This window comes from Chaetura pelagica, unplaced genomic scaffold (genome assembly GCF_000747805.2).
Source record: "Chaetura pelagica isolate M959 unplaced genomic scaffold, ChaPel_1.0 scaffold39, whole genome shotgun sequence".
Lineage (NCBI taxonomy): Eukaryota > Metazoa > Chordata > Aves > Apodiformes > Apodidae > Chaetura > Chaetura pelagica.
In genome coordinates, this window is record NW_009954614.1 from 530,169 (window position 1) to 549,116 (window position 18,948).

At 39.1% G+C, this 18,948-nt stretch overlaps 1 protein-coding gene across 1 annotated transcript in view; it reads right to left on the reverse strand.

Moving 5' to 3' along the window:
- Positions 1-15,909, reverse strand: part of GABRR3 (gamma-aminobutyric acid (GABA) A receptor, rho 3) — a 30,076-nt gene extending 14,167 nt beyond the window's left edge. The window contains exons 1-2 of the mRNA XM_010005475.1: positions 15,782-15,909; positions 7,937-8,049 (exon numbers count right to left, since the gene is read on the reverse strand). Coding sequence (XP_010003777.1) covers positions 7,937-8,049; positions 15,782-15,909 — 241 coding nt within the window. The remainder of the gene's footprint in view (positions 1-7,936; positions 8,050-15,781) is intronic.
- Positions 15,910-18,948: the final 3,039 nt, after the last annotated feature.

The window sequence follows — 18,948 nt, forward strand, 5'->3', positions numbered from 1 at the left end:
GATGCAGGCCAGGATGCTGATGGCCTTCTTGGCCACCAGGGCACACTGCTGGCTCATATTCATTTGTTGACCAGCACCCCCAGGTCCTTTTCTGCTGAGTGGCCCTCCAACCACTCTTCCCCAAGGTTGTAGCATTGCCTGGGGTTGTTGTGACCAAAATGCAGGACCTGGCACTTGGTCTTATTGAACCTCATACAATTGGCCTCAGTCCATCAATCCAGCCTGTCTAGATCCCTCTGCAGAGCCTTCCTATCCTCAAGAGAGGAACACTTCCACCCAGTTTGGTGTCATCTGCAAACTTACTGAGGGTGCACTCAATCCCCTCATCCAGATCATTGATAAAGATGTTGAACAAGACTGGCTCCAAAACTGAGCCCTGAGAGACACCACTGGTGACCAGCTGCCAACTAGATTTGACTCCATTTACCACAACTCTCTTGCTACAGCCACCCAGCCATTTTTTTACCCAATGAGGACTACACTTGTCTATGTCATGATTCACCAGCTTTTCCAGGAGAATGTGGTGAGAGACAATGTCAAAGGTCCTACCAAAGTCGAGGTAGACAATGTCCACAGCCTTCCTCTCATCCAAAAGGTAATGTCAACCCAAAATAGTCCAGAAATATCACTCTCCTGATAACCAGACACAATATTGTATCTCTTCTCGGAATTATCCTTAAAATAGCAGCACTCAAGGATTACACAGCTGCCTCCAGATCTTACCAGTAAAGATCTTAAACTATTTTTGAGGTATTTTAAAATCTGGCTCTGTAATCTCTTTATTGGACTTGTATTTTTTGATGGAGAGTTTGACCCTGCACAGAACAGATTAAGATGTATTGTGCATGGGAAAACAAGGTAAAATGTGTTCAGAGTTAGCAGGGCACACAGGAGCATGTTTCAGCACTGACACGAGCTGTGCTGTCCGGCTTAGAAATCCTGTCTCCCTCTCAGAGGAATGTATTTCTCAGTCTTGCTGGCCAGAGCTCAAAACAAAATTCAGGACTCAGACAAAGGTCAGTCAATTAGTTTATTAGTAGAAGTAATGAACTAAACTAAACTCAGTTAAAATAAACTAAATAATAATTAAATAAATTCAAATAAACTAATAAAATAAATTAACTAAAATTATTAGTTTAGTAGTAATCCTTCCAGTACATGAAAGGGCCTTCAGAATAGCTGGTGAGGGACTGTTTACAAGGGTGTGTAGTGACAGGACATGGGGCAGTGTTCTTAAACTAGAGCAGGGTAGATTTAGATTAGACATTAGGAAGAAGTTCTTTACAATGAGGGGGGTGAAACACTGGAACGGGTTGCCCAGAGATATGGTGGAAGCCCCATCCCTTCAAACCTTCAAGGTCAGGCTTGACCAGGCTTTGAGCAACTTGATCTGGTCAAAAAGGTCCTTGTGTACTGCAGGGGGGGCTGGGCTAGAGGATCTTACAGGTACTTTCCAACCCCACACATTCTATGATTCTCTGAATCTGTGATTAAACACTAGACATCACTTGGGAAAATGCTGCTTCTTTTTGGAGAGTAGAGGCAGCAGGAGACATCTGCTCCAGAGGCTGATGCACAAGAGTGAATTAAATAAAAATGGAACTGTTACAATAAAAATTGTTGCTGATTTAGACAGAAATGCTAGAACTGTGAAACAGATTCCTTAAAAAGAGATTCCTCTTCTCTAGCTGGTGAAAGGCTAAAGATCATACTCATGCTGCTTAATGAGAAAATACTGTTCAGTCTAGCATTCACCACAGACAATTATTAAACTACATCCCCTGAACCCGGTCCTGACCTATTGTTGACAGATCATGGCAGCAGAGAATATTTTCTTCCTCTTCTGACTCTACTTCGGCAACAAATGTAAGTAGACGATAAACACACTAAACACTGCACGTGTATGTAAACCTGCTCACTTCAATCTGCTGTTCACTTTTCTAATCTAAAGCACTCTTACATTTCTGTCACTATCACCACCCTCATAAGATGCCTATTGGCTTTGTTCTGGTCTAGTCTTTTAGGCTTTGTAGTTTTCTGGAAATATTTCTTCTGTGATTAAAAACCAACTCCACCAGGAGCAGTAATTATCTATTTGGAACAGCTTGCTGAGAACAGTAATTTCTTCATCACTTTGATTTGTTTTACCACAATTGGATGTTTGTAAAATAATAGCATACCAGTGAGCATTGGAAAGGATCTTAAACCAGCTTTCTCCCTAGTATATTGAGACTTTCAATCTCTGGCTGACTGTCAGGTAAAATAATCAAATTCACTTTGAAAAAAACCTAACCTTAGCAAAGATGTGTTTTTTGTTTCTCAATATGACAAAACTGGGGATAGCAGAGAGGATTTTGTTATTAAATTGAGCAGTTTCAATTGTTTTTGGAGCATTGCTACAGTGATTTTCACAGTTGAGACCCCACAGATTTTCAAGATAATTACTCCTCAGCAGAAAAAGTAGAATTGTTTTCAGATGGGCTTATGTTCACACAAGCCGTTCCCAGCCTTTAATTTTAAAAGTTTAAACTTAACAAAAGAATTCCATGATGAGCACAGATATTTTTTTAATAGATAGTACAACAGGCCAATTCCACAATACCCCTTTTAGAAGGGATATTGTGTAAAAAGAACATCCTTTTAACATTTTAGGATTAATTTCTACAGTAAAAATGACTGGTTTAGTGAATCCCAAAGTATTTTTGTAACAGTCCTTTGAACACATAGCAGATTGCACCTGAAATTTCATAAGATAGATGTTGAATTTAGAAAAACTAGCCACTGAATCCCAGTCAGCTTTGTAACAATGTGTTCTGGAAAAAAGCTGGGTTTCCCAAAAGCTCCCAGTCAGAAACCAGGGGAGGATTAAGGTCTACAGGAGTACTTTCTTCAAAAAGGCTTGTGGGCCTGTGGAGGAAGAGAACCAGATAGAAATGTAAACAAGCCCCAGGGAAGTGAAGCTATGCTGATGTATTTACTTTCCTCTGGCCATGAGTGAAACGGGCAAATTACTGGCAATGTTGTGTTGTTTTTTTTCTTGTTACTGTTTTGTTTGGTTTTTACTTACGTAAGAAATGAAGGTGAATTGGTATTAGCACTAGCCAACTGTTAGAATGGAAGATCTAGCAATGCAAGAGCAAAAAAACCCAGGAGAAGGTGCCTATTAGAGGTCTTGCAAATTGCAAAAATATTTTCCTTCTGTTCTGGACCCCAGCCATTCCCTCCAGTAACACATGACAAAAAGCCATTCCACTTTCATCAGAGTGAGCTTTCTCCACCACAGTAAGAGGAAATTTCTGAACTTTCAGGGAGAGTTGTGGTGCAGAAAACATCTTGGTGGCAAAGAATTATTAAAATTGAAGCATTTTTGAAGATTTATTGGGCCCTATTTTCTTTCCTTTTTCATTGCCATTTACTTTCAGTTTAATTTAAATGTTACTAATTTAAAGGAGGGAGGAAGCATAAGAGGAAGGATCTCTGATCCTTTGAAAATTTGGTTTTTAATTTAATTTTAATTAAATTTAATTCTAATTTAAGATTATGCTCAATTGCAGATTGGGATGCAAACTGCCTAGAAAGACTATTACTTCTTGACTAGCTAAATGCTACTGAGTTATTTTCCATAATTTCTAGTACTTGCTAATGTCATTATCCTCTCTATTGGTTGACAAAGCAGAGATAGATAACCAACTTAAAACTTCTTTAGCTAACACACTGTTAGCATAGGAAGTGACAGGTCCCTAAGACACAATCTAACAGAAAAAAGTTGTAATCCTTCTATATGTATATCCACAGTTAGGACTTGCATGCACATGTGGCTCTGTGATCTTTAGATTACAAAATAGTTCAGTGAGTGCATCGAAGGGGTTTACTGTTAGGAAAACCAAGGCAGAGAGGAACAAAAGAATGGCCTCCTCTGTCCACTAGTTGAAGTGGGGTTTTTTAACAGCAATGTTAATTTTTAGTATGTGGAGACAGAACTAAGGAAGCAAGAGTTCACACCCATGACTTCTGCCAGTATTTTGAAATATAGTTCAGCAAATAATAGGTTATAGATAAATAGATGTATAATAGAAAAGCAAGAAACTTTTAAAGATTTCTAAGGATTTCTAACACCTCTCTCAATGTACACAGTTTTGGCTGCTAAGGCAGCCTGCACTGTGGCCCTCAGACCTGAGCCACTGGAAGTCTCTGTTCACTGTCTAATAGTGGCCCGTGCTTACCCTTTTTCACTGATTTTAAAACATGGGGATGATCAGTCCAAGAAGTGCTGGTGATGTAATTTAGCTTCTTGCTTTTTCTCTAGTCCAAACTGAAGTTATCTTCTCACAGATTACCAGTTCAGCAAGGTATTGAAAAATCAGTTTAAGTACTTTAGGTCATAGTAGCACAAAAATATGTAAGTAAGGAAAGGATCTGGCTCTGAGTCTACTGGCAGTTTTTTGTTCCCTTTGGCAGGACCTATGCAGAGAGACAGCCTTACCAGAACTGGCAAGCATTATTTTACCATTGCAGGACCCCTAACATACCCATCTGCTGGCCTTTATTAGTGGTTCTGGAAGCAGCAAGGACTAAATATAATCCCAATGATGTTCCTTGATGCAGCTGGCAAAGCTGTTTGAGCAAAGGAAACATCCGTGCTCTTAGTCCAATGTCTAGTGCACTTACAAAAATCACTATGCTGGAACACCTCTGCTTCAGAAGGGGTCCATCTACTGGAGACTTCCAAACAAAAGAGGACCATGACATTACGTAGAAGGCAACAACAGCCAACCAACCAACCAAACAAAAAAAAAAATACAGGAAAGGAAAAAATACCCTGCCCCTTTCCCCCAAAAAAAACAACCCAAGAGCCTGGCTTAGAGAGTAAGTGTAACAAGGTAAGTTTCATTTTTAAAAGAATGTTTAGGTGGACTGAATTATTGGTTTGCTTCATTCAACCTCACTCTATAACGAACAGCAGACAAAGTAGTCTTCCTATAGCAAATAATGTATAAACAGTTTGCTGGCACCTTGCTGGTTTTGCTTCATTTTAACACAGTATGCTTCTCAGACTTCAATCTCTAATCTGTTAATAAATGGACAATGTCAGGACTACATTTTAAAATTAAGTTAGAGTCAAATTCTGATTGTGCATCTGGAATGGCATTGCAATAACAGAAGAATGCCAAAATACACTCACACAAATGACAGCAGAGTGTGTCCATTTGGTCAAAAAAAAGATCTCTTACCTCCACACAGTGATTATATACTTTAATGAAAAAGCAACCAGCCATGTGAGCAATCACGATTACCTTCAGTAGCACTGCAGCTGGTAGCACCAGTAGCCAACAGTTCTACATTCATTTCCCCCATTTTTTTTTCCTGTGCATGTTTGCTCAGTTTACAGATCAAATCCAGCATGTGCTGTCTCTGCTTTGCTTTGCTACTTCATTATCAATACTAAAGTCTCTGGATCCTGTAGTCTGCCTCATTTACTTTGCAGGTAAATGGCTAAATGAAATCAAACAAGCCAGATTCAGATTTAGGAGTTCCCTGAATTTAGGGATTTCCAGCAGTTTCAAAACAGTGTGAATTTTCCAACAGCTTTTTCTCCAAAATTGGTGCAAAGGATGATTAATCTAGCTGCAGAATGGAGCTAGATTAACAAAATCCATCACTGCAACTCCCCTTCCTCATTGTCCCTCTTCTAAAGGTAAATAATAAATTTAAAATACTTGGTTTTCACCTAGATGATTTGACCTGGTTCCTTTATTCTCACATCAGTATTCTGAATTGATGCATTGTGCTGAGATGAATAAATCATGCACTATGACATGTGACAGATACAAGCTCTTCATGAATCACACACACTAAAATGCTTCATTAGATTTTATAAAAACAAAACCAAAATTTCACCTGCTTTAAATACATAAAGCCAATGTTGCAAATCTTTATGCAATTCAGAGGTGTGTTATGACTGCTGTGGTAATGACTGTATGAATTGTATCTCTAATTTAATCTTCTCTTCTAGTTAAGTTTTCTTCTGCTGGACACTTAATCATCAGCATTCTCCAAGGAAACGCATACTCTGTCTCTGCTGTCACACAATAATTCTGGATCTGTTATTCAGATTCATGTTTCAGTTGGTGAGTTTTGTCCTTCGATGAGGTCATGCTTGTGTACTAACTCTCTGTTGCTGCCTTCTCAAACTGCTTTTTGTGAAAAAGAAACCATTCTTTACTACTGTAGCATTACTAAAATCGATGGTCATATAAACAATGGAGTGTAAGTTTAGGATTGAGATTTGCTTCACTGACACTTTTTTCACCATGTGCTGTAAAAATGTTAATGGATCAATGTTTTCACCTCAGAGAAATTCACATATAAGTATTCCACATAGTAAGAGACAGACTTTGGAAGTGTGTGAACTATTGGTTGTGGCTGAAGAAAGTGCCTCCCACGCCACTAAGGCATGTGGATGATAGAAGAGAAGCAAAGCTGATGCACTCTTCTGCTGAAAGCTATTTCTGGAAGACATGAGTACAGCTGAAATCATACTCATGGCAATGTGACTATTGAGAGGCCTATGCAATGAAGTCAGTGGAAAAACTACAGCTGGCCTGAATAGGAATTGAATGGGCTCCAACTAGTCATCTGAAAAAAAAAAAAAAAGAAAAAAAAAAAAAAAAAGGACAAGGGGAAAAAGCCTGGTACAGATTTGCTGGGGGTAAAAAATCCTCACTGCCTATGGAGAATTACAACTGCCATGTCACAGGGTATATTCTAAAAGCTGCTTTTATGTACATTATAAGTATTGCTTTCTGGGATGATCCAGTGATAAAGTACATCCCAAAAGGGTTGTTTGCTTTCATGGAAACGCTGCTTCCTTTCTGAGATTACAAGCAGGTAGCAACAAGAAAATATCCAAACTAACAAACACTAAACTAGACAGGTATTAGGAAAGAGGTATAACAACTTTTGCTGCCAAGAAACAGATGTATCTCAACTATTGTTCAAAATCAGGAAAGATTTTTTCTCTCTGACAAGGCAGAATTTCTTGGGTAATAAGAAATTTTCTTGGTCCTTTTCTTGGTCCTTTCACATTCTCCCAGTGCATACAGAGAGGCGTTTCTTACCCCAGGTCTCCCTCCTGGCATGCTTGCCAGGCTTCAGATCCCAGCAGCTGGTGGCAACAAGAATAGCTCCAAAGACTTCAGCTGGCCTCTGAGATTTATGTTTGTTTACACAGCTGATTATTGGTCCTCATATATTCTATTCTGGCTTCATAATCCAGAGCAGTTCAGTCTATTTTCATGAATCATGAACACGGAACTGGTGACGCAAAAGCTCAGACAAAGGTTATTAGTGGGGCAACATTGTCATTTTACCTTTCATGAAGGAGAGTCAAAACTGAATCCAAACTGTGAACATCCCATTGAATATGCCCTTTATCCACATGCAATTTAGTTAAATGAAGAAATAATCATCCTAGTGCTCAACAACATAGGAATGACATGGCAATAAACTGAAGGTTTGTGGGTAGTTTTTTAATTTTTTACAGAGGAAACAGATTTAGGAATTGATGGTTAATTTAAATCTCTCAACATAAATTCAGCAAGTAATTTGCTAATTGCAAAAGGCTATGTAATTTACAGGGAAACTATAATCACTGTTATAAAATAATCCTATTCAAATAATATTTTTTAAATTAGTTCTTAAAAGGAGACAATTTGAACAATTTCTCCTCTTTCTATGTTTAAAAAAAAAAAAAGTCCCTTTTCTTCAAGCATTTCTGTATTTCTTCTTTCTTTTTCATTCTGGAGCACAATGCTAAAGGTAAGGTGCAATTAAGTCTGTCATTCGACTTTAAGTGATGCTGCTGGACAAAGTTTAAGTAAACTTCCAGAGAGAGGATAAACTATTAACCAGCACAGCACAAGCACATGCTGCTTACCTCCAAATCCAGGTCTCAATGCAAAGTCATGGTCCTCTATGTGAAGAAGCTGATCAGATTTAAGTGGCCGTACTTTGGTGCTGTCAAGTTTCCTCATTTTAATTTCTCGCTTGCTATATTTGAAAAGAAATATGTAAGAAACTTTTTTTTCCCTCTTTTTTTTTTTTCTTCTCCTGCCTGACATCCACAGTCCTAGTTAAATGAAGCAGGGACCCAAGAACCCTGTATCTGGTATAATAAAGGAAACTACTGTGCTTACAAAGCTGGAGAAAGATGTACTGGAAAAGGTAGGGAAATCAGGTATGAGGGTGTTCAGATCCATGAGGAACACAAATTAGACATAAAAAGTCCCTGGAAGAACATCTATCTATTCTTCTGTTCTCCTCAGAGGTTGTATCTATCATTATAGAAGAGATTATAGCTGCTTGAAAAAAATGTTATTATTCACATAACTACTTACAACTCAGACTTGGAAATAACATCATATATCCATGGCCTTAAACTGCTTCATGCATTATACATGTTACACAGACATTTATGCTTTTTATTGTATTTTTTTCCCTAGGAGCTCAAATGAGTCAGTAATTTTTCAGAAGGACTGGGAACTGATGATCCTATATCCAGGGACTTGTTTTTTTGAAATGCTCTTAAGCATAATTCAGATTTGGCTACTTTAGTCATTAGCTCACCCTCTTATTTGCTGCTCAGACATGCATAATTTTCTTGCATTGAGAGCCCCATCTCTACATCTTTCCCCATGCCACTGGTAAAGGAGAAGCCACCATCCCAGCATTCACACACCATTCAAGGAGTCACACACACATCACCTGAGACTTTAACTGTTAGGACCAGTCCCTTCGCAGCAGACAGCTCCAGTGAGACAATGGGTGGCCCTTTCAGTTCCTTGCTCACACACACACATCTGAGTCTCTGTGTAACACCAAGGCAGCACAGATGAACCTGTGCTGTAAGCAGGACACCATGAACTCTGTACTTCTTTCTGGTGACCGTTGCTAACTTTTGTCCCTTCACAGAATGCACTGCACAACATACCAAACTCCACTGGGAAATTCACATGCCTAAGAATGGAACTGAGCTCTCCACATGGAAATCTCATGTGCTGGGCCTGCATTTAAAATGAACTGCAGATGCCCATCACAATGCAGACTCCTTTTCTGCTCTTCCCATAAACAGAAACCATGGCACAGATAGTGGAGGGATCTGGTACAAGCCCATATCACAAAGGCATTGGATTAAAACACAAACGAGATCTACAGTATATATGGCAGTTTGGAGTCACAGGCTTTCAAAAGAATCCATCACATTATTTGGTTCTGCTATAAGGAAAATACTATGGTGTCTCTTTCACTTTCCAATCCTCGTTGCATGTCCTGCTTTAAGTGGCTGGCCCCAAGCACTTGCTATCCCTTAGCTGAAGAACTATGCCTCGCTTTGGGCCCCCATTTCAAGAAAAGCATGGGAAGGCTGTAAGAACCTGTACAGTTTAATTTAGAGGAAGAAGACCGAGGGAATACATCACAGTCTTCATAACACATAACGAGTTTTTACAGGCCAGAAGGGGACAACTGTCAGCCAACAACTGTCTGCCACAACCAACTCTCAGCTTCCAACTCTTACCCCCACCAACTTCCCTGCAGATGCTTCTACACTGCTGATGTTCTTCTGGGACAACCTTACACAGATTGGCAGACTGTACCAGTGCTCCCAGACACCTGGCACCATGCTGGTTCTCCCTGCTGCCCAGTGACATGCTGATTCTCCCGTGCACCCCTCCAGTCTTCCCCGCTGTGCAGTACCATGCGGCCAGTCCTCTGGACAGCAGGGCAGCCCCCTGCTCCCCAGCTTCCCAAGCAAAACCTCCCTGTAACTCTCCCCACCTGCCTTCCATCCTGAGAGGACGATTTGGCAGCAGAGAAGTTGTCCCAGACCCTTCATAGGATCCTTTGCTCCATGTCTTCTCCCCAGTAGGATAAGCAGCTGCAACAAGGGAGATCTGTGGTATACATTAGGAAACCCTTTCTCATGGTGAGAATAGTGAAACATGGGAACAGATTGCCTGGGCAGGTTTTGAAACTCCTTTAACTTGGACTGTTTAAGTATAGGTTAAACATATATCTGTAGGACTTACTTAAATACAGGAGATTTGCCACAGGCAAGGGAGTCTCCCTTAATAGAATTTCTTTCATGCCTTCTGTGATTCTCTAGGACTTCGCTGTCAGCAACTCTAATTATTACTTTAAATTGAATGACATAAAACTCTTCAGAAGATTTACCCTGTAGTCAAACACTGCTTAAGACTAGGTATGGAATACCTTAGGATAAGATATGCACCTGTATTTATTTATTTATTTATTCAATCCCTGCTTTTTTTTTTTTAATAATGAAGCCCAAGAAATTACTTTTTTAAATATTACAGAAATGCTGAGGTGGCATTTGGCTAATCAGAGACACTGAGCTTGAACAAATTAATTTACCTGAATATTCTTTAATGTCTCTGGCAGTGTTGTCTTAGCCAAACTATCAGGGCAATCAAAACACCCATTAGGCGTTTCAAATACAGATTCTAATTTTCTAAGTCTGAAACTCATGTGGATGCTAAAATGAAACCCCATGCTTCAGAGAATTAAAATCACTACAGAGCAAGCCTGAATCAGAATAGAACAGGCAGTAGAGCTGAACATGTGCAATGCTCTGCAATAGGTATATGAGGAAATTCTGCTGCTTGGGAACCAATATGAGAGAAAATGATTCATTATGTTCAGAATGCCATGGCCCAGCTAATACAGTTTAGAAATATTAGGTTATTTGTCATTGGATGTGCCAGGGAAAATACCTGTGTGTTGCTCTGATGATTTCATGGGAAGAAGCAGGATAAAACCATGATACAGCTATTACAGCTTCTTACTAGAAGCAAGTATGTGACTGAGAAATACTTGCCCTAGTCACAAGAGGCGAAACACAAGCTACCAAAGCAGGATTTATTTTTCTTAATGATCCACTGAGAAGAGGTAGGGGGTTTTTATATTCCTTCTGTTTTTTTCTGGATGAGGACAAAATAAACAGAAATGCTGCCTATATGAAAAGTATCTTTTATGCCCACTGACTTGAACAGCCTCTTCAAGTTCATGTTCTATAAACAAATGGTGGACTATCTATAATTATTTCTAGCTGCTATCAACAGTGGTTGTCCAATTAGGCAAGATCTTGCAGGGGTCAGAATATCACTTCCATTACAAACACGCTGCATCTTTTCTTCAGTACCTTCCTTCTGTAAAATATATATATTTTTTAATTGTAAACAAAAATAGGTTTACATGGAGAAGTACATATATTTATACTTGTGGTACTTTGAATTGATTTAATGGAGATTGATAACATTGCATGTGTAAAGGTACCAAAACTTAGAAAAATTCCATAACATTTTCTAAAATAATTAAGAGGTAATACACTTCTACTTTGCGTTTTTTCTACTCCTTGACTGCTTCCCCCACCCAAGATTAGTGTTCCCCAGTAGGCATTCCTTTAACATCAGCATCGTCCAGATGTTGCTCCTTGGCTTAGAGCTGCAGTATAAATTGTCCTCACTGCAGCATTAAAGGAGTTTAACTGATGACTCAAAGGGAATCACATGTATATTTGCTTACTCCCCAAAAATTCTAGACCCATATCTAACTATTGATCAGCACCATGGCATTGAGAAATCATCAGCAGATGTTTTCTTGAGTGCTCCTTCACGTGGCACCAATTAAGTAAAAAAAAGTTGAAGAGACAGATCTAACTAGCTTAGGTCTCCAAAAAGCTGCCTGAGGTCAGTCAAGATATACTTTTCATTCTCACAGCAAAGACAGAGATTGTATTTCAGTGTCCTGGCACCCTAGTCTCTTTGTCATGCAGCTTTAGCAAGCGCACCATGTTCTAGGAGTCTAAATACAATAATTGATCCTGCATATTAATTGTATGGCATGTCAGGCTGTGGTTTTGAGGGGAAAAGCCCACATGCATCTAAGGAAAGGAAATACCTCTTTGCCTTCCTGGGGTAGTAGTAATAAAGGGAAATTTGACAGATGGCTTGGTATTGCTGCAGAACTGGGTAATGGTAAATGTGAGTTAGTCTCAGTGAAGCAGATGCTCAAGAAACGACTACTTCCAGTTAGAACAGGTCTGCTTTACACAGCTGTGTTCCAGGCAACATTTTACATTATGCAAATGGAATCGTAATCTCTAATTAAATTCCAACAGAGGTCATAAAAAGCCCTTGAAGTATTTCAGATCATATAGGGAAGAGACCCCTACTGGTACTTCTACAGGAAGTTAATGGAAGCACTAGCTCTTTGGATGAAAAAAGTGAGACATACTCTGGACACTTCACTACCCAACACTGTTTCATGGATTCGTGGCTCAATGCCTTGGTATCCGACAGAGCTCAGAGTCACAGACTACAAAACCAAAGCAACTACTTCAGAATTATTTAATGATGGACAAATATGTGGCACACTTTTAAAGACAAATTTAGCTGCTCCTACCTAACCTTCAATACCTAATATTGAGAGAAATATCAAAGGAATGCTCAAGGGTAGTTGAATCATTTTTCATTAAAGCATTTAACCACATAATGCCATCAGTGTAGTTCCATAACCAGTGGCATTCATGGGATTGATGTGGTTAGCATCCCATCTGGTTGTCTTTATCTTTGCAGGTTATCAGAAGTTTACACAGGCTCAAGGAGAAATTGGACAAGTTCATGGATAAGAAATCCAATGAAGATAACTAAATCTGCATAAATTACATCCAAATCAGGAAGTCTCTGAAGGAAATCTGGTGACTGGATGGATATAGGGGGGAGTATTAGGAGGAAATATCCTGAAAGTTTGCCCTGTCCTTATACTTCCAAACTTACTTACAAACTTGCTTACAGTCTCTGTCGGAAACAGGTCACTATAGTACATGGATCTTTGATAAGATCCTACATGGCTGGTTTTCTTTTTTAATGACCTGCATAAGTAATAAGGTGAGTCCTTGGTAGGAGCACTTCTGGATATTCAGGGAGATATAAACACATTTCCAGCACATCACAATAGATTTTGAAAAACCTGAAACTCATGTCTCAGGAAGGATAGTTAGGAAAGGTTTTGTTTTCTGTTACACTAATTTAGTATCCAAGGTACCAAACTTCCTTTATTGCTGCAGTATGGGGGTAGTGAGGAAAAAAATTCTCATCACATTCCAAATGAAACTAGGTGAATTCATTAAAAGAATACTCTGGAGGACCCTAGCTTTAATGGCCATAAAATACTTTCCAGTGCTATGTACTGAGATACTGTAGCTACTACTAAATGAAAGGTACACAAAAAGTAGAAGTTACAGAAATCTTATTCCCAGGAGAGTCTGTGGAGTTATACAGCTGTGTGATCCCTGAAACTTTTAACATATTTATCACATTTTGAAACTCAGATAAATGCAAGCATTAAATTTGCAGTTTTCTGACCCATAAAAATGCATTTCCAAACGTTCAGTAGCATCAGCAATATGTACTGTCAAAAAGCCTAATATTTTGACAGTCAAATGTTTTGTTCTTTGCTGTAGGAAATGGACCATGAGAATAATCTCTTTCTCATGTACTTTTGGTTAATGCTTTAAAATCTGCTTTACAAGAGAATGCAGACAAATAGCTTTGGAGGGAGAATTGGGTTACTCTATTAAAACAGTGGAACTTGTAGGTTAAGTAACATTTTCACATGGGATTCTTTTTAAAAGGCCACCCATTTAACCAAGGCCATCTGTCAGCTGTGCCCCTAGTAACCCTAGTGCTGGCTGAAAGGTTTTTCCCCCAAAAGAAAAAGAGGCTGGTAGAAAGTCAGGCCCTGTTACAATGTACTGGACGATAATGCTGCCTTTAGAAACAAAACCAGAGAATCAAACAAAGAGAAATTAAATGTATTTGGATCCTTTCCATAGTAAAGCTGATTTGCTGTTGTAAAGTTTTTTGATCTTCTGTGGCTCAGATTCTGCAGCCTTCTTTTTATTTCTAAATCACTAGGGCCTAGGAAGACATGGAAGGCATTGACTTGTGTAAAGAAACTGCTACACCAATCAGTGTCAGCTGAGAATGTGGTCCTACCTGTCACACAGGACTGTCGTAGTGGTCCATTTGTTGGTATTAGTTAACATCTGTGAAGATGGAGAGGACACTGTGCCAGTATTGTTTCTGCTGTTCTGTGGCAAGAGTTCAGCAAAGGATGTCCAGCAGGATGCCATCAAATATGCTGTCTCCTGCCACCAGGCTTTTCCTCTACTTTGTCAGTTTTTAAACCAGTGATGGAGATACTTCCCTCATCTCTTTTGGACTGGGATAAATGCAAACAAAAGTAGCACATGTTTCCTTTTTGCCACTGACAAAAGTATATCAGCTAAGTTTCAAATAGGCCTTCCTTACCACTACCACAAGAAGAAGATACTTTGTTCTGTTTCAATTTCAGTCTTCACTCCTTCCTGAGACAAGCAAAGCACCAGATTAGACCTTATTTTGGTATTAGGGCTAGTTCTGTTTATTTTATTTTGTTATTAGAAATAATTGTGCACTAGCCCTCACCCCAAAACTGTCAATTATTCTGAAACAGTCTGTTGAATAGACATTCTTTTAATGAGCTTTTGGCCTAGACCAAACTTGAGTCTATGATCTTTAATCAAAGTCCAGAAGTACCAAGTGATACAGCAGCTCCAGGCACCTCCATTGTGTCACTGGGGTATGTTCTGTTGCCTGGCATTGCATTGCTTAAATGTTATTTTATCAAGACAGGTGGGGATTCAGAGATATGTCACTGCTGAATTATCACATAAGGAGGAATATAGACGATAAACAGCTCTATACCTGCTACAAAGCATGTAACTTTGAAAACAGCTTAAGAGGAGTCTCAGTATGTTACTTTTCCTCAATATGTGATATCATATGAGTAAACTATGAGCTCCCCTGCTCATTTCAATAGAGGGCCAACTACACATACACACACACACAAAAAAAAAAGTAAGTTTAGTCCCTTCTCCTTCCTTCAATTGATCTACTTATTACAGTTTCTTCTACCTCCCAAAAAAAGGGAGATTTTGCTTGTATTACCACTGGCAGTTATTGGTCTGTTTCAATATTATTAGATTCATCTGGAAACACATTCAGAGACCTCACATGGCAGATGCGAAATTGCGTGTGTGAGGAAAAAACATCAGCAGTTTGCACATAAACTTATATGTAAAAACCTTTGTATGATTATTGATTTTAAACCAGCTACTTGATTGGAAGGACTAGGAATGGATACAATCTTCAGTGTCTGAAAGCATATTTCAGAAAGGGAACACACTCTGTCATCACTACAATTCACTTTATTTAGTGCCATAAAATTGTTTTCTGTATCTTGATGGGGCAACTACTCTCCTGTTTAGGTAACAGAAGTTACTTTATAACATTAGCAGAGAACTGTGGAAGGCATTTCTGCTACTTGTAATGGGAGTGAGAGGACAAGAATATTTGCTACATGACAATAGCTGTCCAGTACCATAATAGTAGTCTGGCATCCCACAGGTTAAAAGAGCTATGGGTGGGTATGAGTGTGTACATACTTTCAAATATATTAAGCATTCATTAAATCACAATATGAAATGTCTTATTATTATGAAAAATTAGTTAATAGTTCACCATTTCTGGTTTTGGAACATCCTATGCATACCATAAATTCAGAAACTGGCAAAACAAGATTGCGAACAAAAAGGGTGCATTGAAAGGTTGCTGACAGCATGAAGTTTATCAACTGAACACAGAGAGAGCATATTTCTTACCTGTTACTGTTTCTTAAAAATGAGAATTGTTGTCGATGATGAAAATGCTGATGCTGACTTTGAGAACTATGTAGCACTGCTGTTGGCCACAAGCAGGTGAGGAACAGAAGCTTCATGACCAGGACCATCTCTTCCAAAATGTAACTGATCAGCCAATCCACCTTGCTGACTTTTTATTTTTAGTGTTTAAAAACAGCATAATATATAAAAGATGCAGACGAAACAAGGAATCACTGAAGAGAGAAGACAGGGGCATCGCAGTTCTGATGTCCTTGTCAAGTTCCCCTCATATTTTGGCAAATCATAAAAAGTCCTTCAGCTCTACATCCCTGCAGCATCTACTGTCAAACCAGAAGCACTTCGCTTTTAGAAATGCAGTAAACAGAGCAATTTGTTTAGCCAGGCTGCAGTCTGATCCATTGCTTCCACTCTTTCAGCATAGGCGCATATATGAATTCTTCACCACCCGCTCAGTAACCTCTTCAACACAGCCTGTGCATGCAAAGTGATGTCAAACATTTAATCCCCCTTAAATCCCACACAAAAACATAAAAAAATCTGCTTTAATGACTAAGGTCTCTAAATTAATCTTGCTTTCTATATATGTGTGTTTCTGCTCAAAATAATTTTCTGTACAGATCAAGCTCTTTCATTAACTGGCTACATTGTATTGACTTCCCAACCATTAACATAATTTCTGTTTCCGTGATCTCCAGGAGCAAGCATTTTGTCTGTAGATATGGAAATACTTTTGGAGAGCACAACATCATGAAACAAGTCCCAACTAAAAATGAAGTCTTTTTTCAAAATTCCTCAAAAACATTAGGAAATACCATCTATCTTCCTTTTCTTTCTCTTTTTTTCCCCCCTTTTTTTCTAATCTCTGTAGCTATCTATTTAATTCTAATTTTAATTTAATTCTAATTTATGCTAAATTTATAAGGTATGTGCTTGTCTTATCCTTCCACCACCCCAAAATTTATCTGTATTTAATTTAGTCTTCCTTGCCTGTTCAATAGCAGACTGAATTGAAAAACATTTAATTAACAAAATGTTGCTTAAGCAATAACTTGAGCGTGCCTGCTTCTTCTGTGAAAGGTGATAAAACAACTAGGCTTTTTACAGTGATGTCTAGTGATAGGACAAGGGGCGGTGTGTGATAACCGGAACACAGGAGGTTCCACATAAACATCAGAAAAAACTTCTTTACTGTGTGAGTGACAGAGCACTGGAACAGGCTGCCCAGGGAGGTTGTGGAGTCTCCTTCTCTGGAGACATTCAAAACCTGCCTGGACACGTTCCTGTGTGATGTGCTCTGGGTGACCCTGCTCTGGCAGGGGGGTAGGACTGGATGATCTTCCGAGGTCCCTTCCAACCCCTAGGATTCTGTGATTCTATGTGTGTGAAAATTTCCTGTGGGCTTAAAGCTGAGCAATACTGGACACACCTTCTGAGCTTGCACAGCCAAAATCATCCTCTTTAACCCATCAGGAAATTCAGTAATTATCAAAACCAACAGCTCATATTTGCTTATCTTTATCTAGATATGCGATTGAAAGTTAAAGAAATTGAAATACCCAACCCCTATCTGAGAGATGTAGCAGTACTTCAGGTCTCCCAGCATTAGGCTTCTTCCTAAGTAAGGCAAACAGAGGAATGAAAGCAAACCCAACACTGTGTTGGCTGAGACTCTTAACACGCAAGCATACTGGGACATTCATTCCGTGATGGCATCTGCCTCCTCAGAAGTTCCTTGGGTTTCTTAGCTAACTTCTTTGGGCTAAGAATTAATTATCAGATGCAAATAACTCCTAGGAGAAGGTTAACAAAGGACAGTTAATTCATTTAATTCCCAATTTTATTTTATTTTTTTCCAATTTGGAGTTGAGCAGCCATCTTGCCTGTGACTTAAAAAAATTAAGTAAAATCTTAAAAATCCCTTCCCAAACAAGCATAAAACTTTAACAGTGCTAGGTTTAATTTAGTGGCCTAGGTCAGTGGCTCTCAACTCTTACTCATCTCATTCTATATTGTTCATGTTTTAATACTGTCCTATCCAGCAAACCTACATGAGATCATTCGTAGCCTTTGTAACCCAAGGATAGTCAGACAGTGTTTCCAGCAAGTCTGGTGTATTCCCAGGAAGGAATTTCTGGAGGAGGTAAACACAACCTGTAGTTAATAAGACCTTTCACATCTTACATCTATTTGCACTATCATTTCAGTAGAAAAGGGGAAATAAATACTGCAATGAGAATTTATTCCAGGTAGAGATAATACTTGTTCCTGAGATAGTCAGCTTGAGTTGTTTAGTCTCATCCAGCCTACAAATATAAAAGTATCAGCATACCTTATTAAATTACATGTCAGAAAAGATCCAAGAGCCTTTGGATACTTCTCTTTCCCCACCCAAGCACAGGCCCAGCAGCAGTGGCAACAGCAGCAAATCAGATAAAAAGCAAACTACGCTGCAGCCTGGGTGGTAAATGTGTTGCTGTATCTCTGCATGTTCAGCTACCTGCACATGCATCACTGCTAACCCACTTCCAACCATTTTCATCAAGGACAAAGGAATAACAACACATATATACTGTATTCTCTGCTAATGGTAATAATCCACGTTGTTCGCAGAGACTTTTGGGTAAGCTGTATTTTAGATGTTGCTACCCTCCTTAGCTGAAACTGCTAGCTGTTATCCTTACTAAGCAGGAGACACGGAATGGGGAAGGAAAGGAATTTCCAGATGCTGAGGTTATCCACCAAGAGCTCTGAAGGACACCTGAGGTTAGATCATAACACACTAATGCATAAAGGTTTTGACTTGTGTACTGACCTCAAGGAGGTCAAAGGAGCCCATTAAAAATACATAATTAAAAATTGCTTTGTGTATTTGTTTCCCAGCTGGAAAAAGAAGTGCTTAAACCCCCTGCTCCAGGGATATGGCAAAGACAAACAAGTTGGCTTCACAGAATGATTGGCATGCCCTTGGCCAAGCTGCATATGGATGTCCCTCCCTCCAGAAGGCGCATCAGTCAACAGGGGAGTCTTTAACATAGAAAGAGTCAATTAGATATTGTTGTCATTCAACTATCAGTACCCCACTGTTTTATTACTCCTGGCTGTAGCAAGAACTGTACCACTAAGCTGCAGTGCTGAAAAGACTGCTC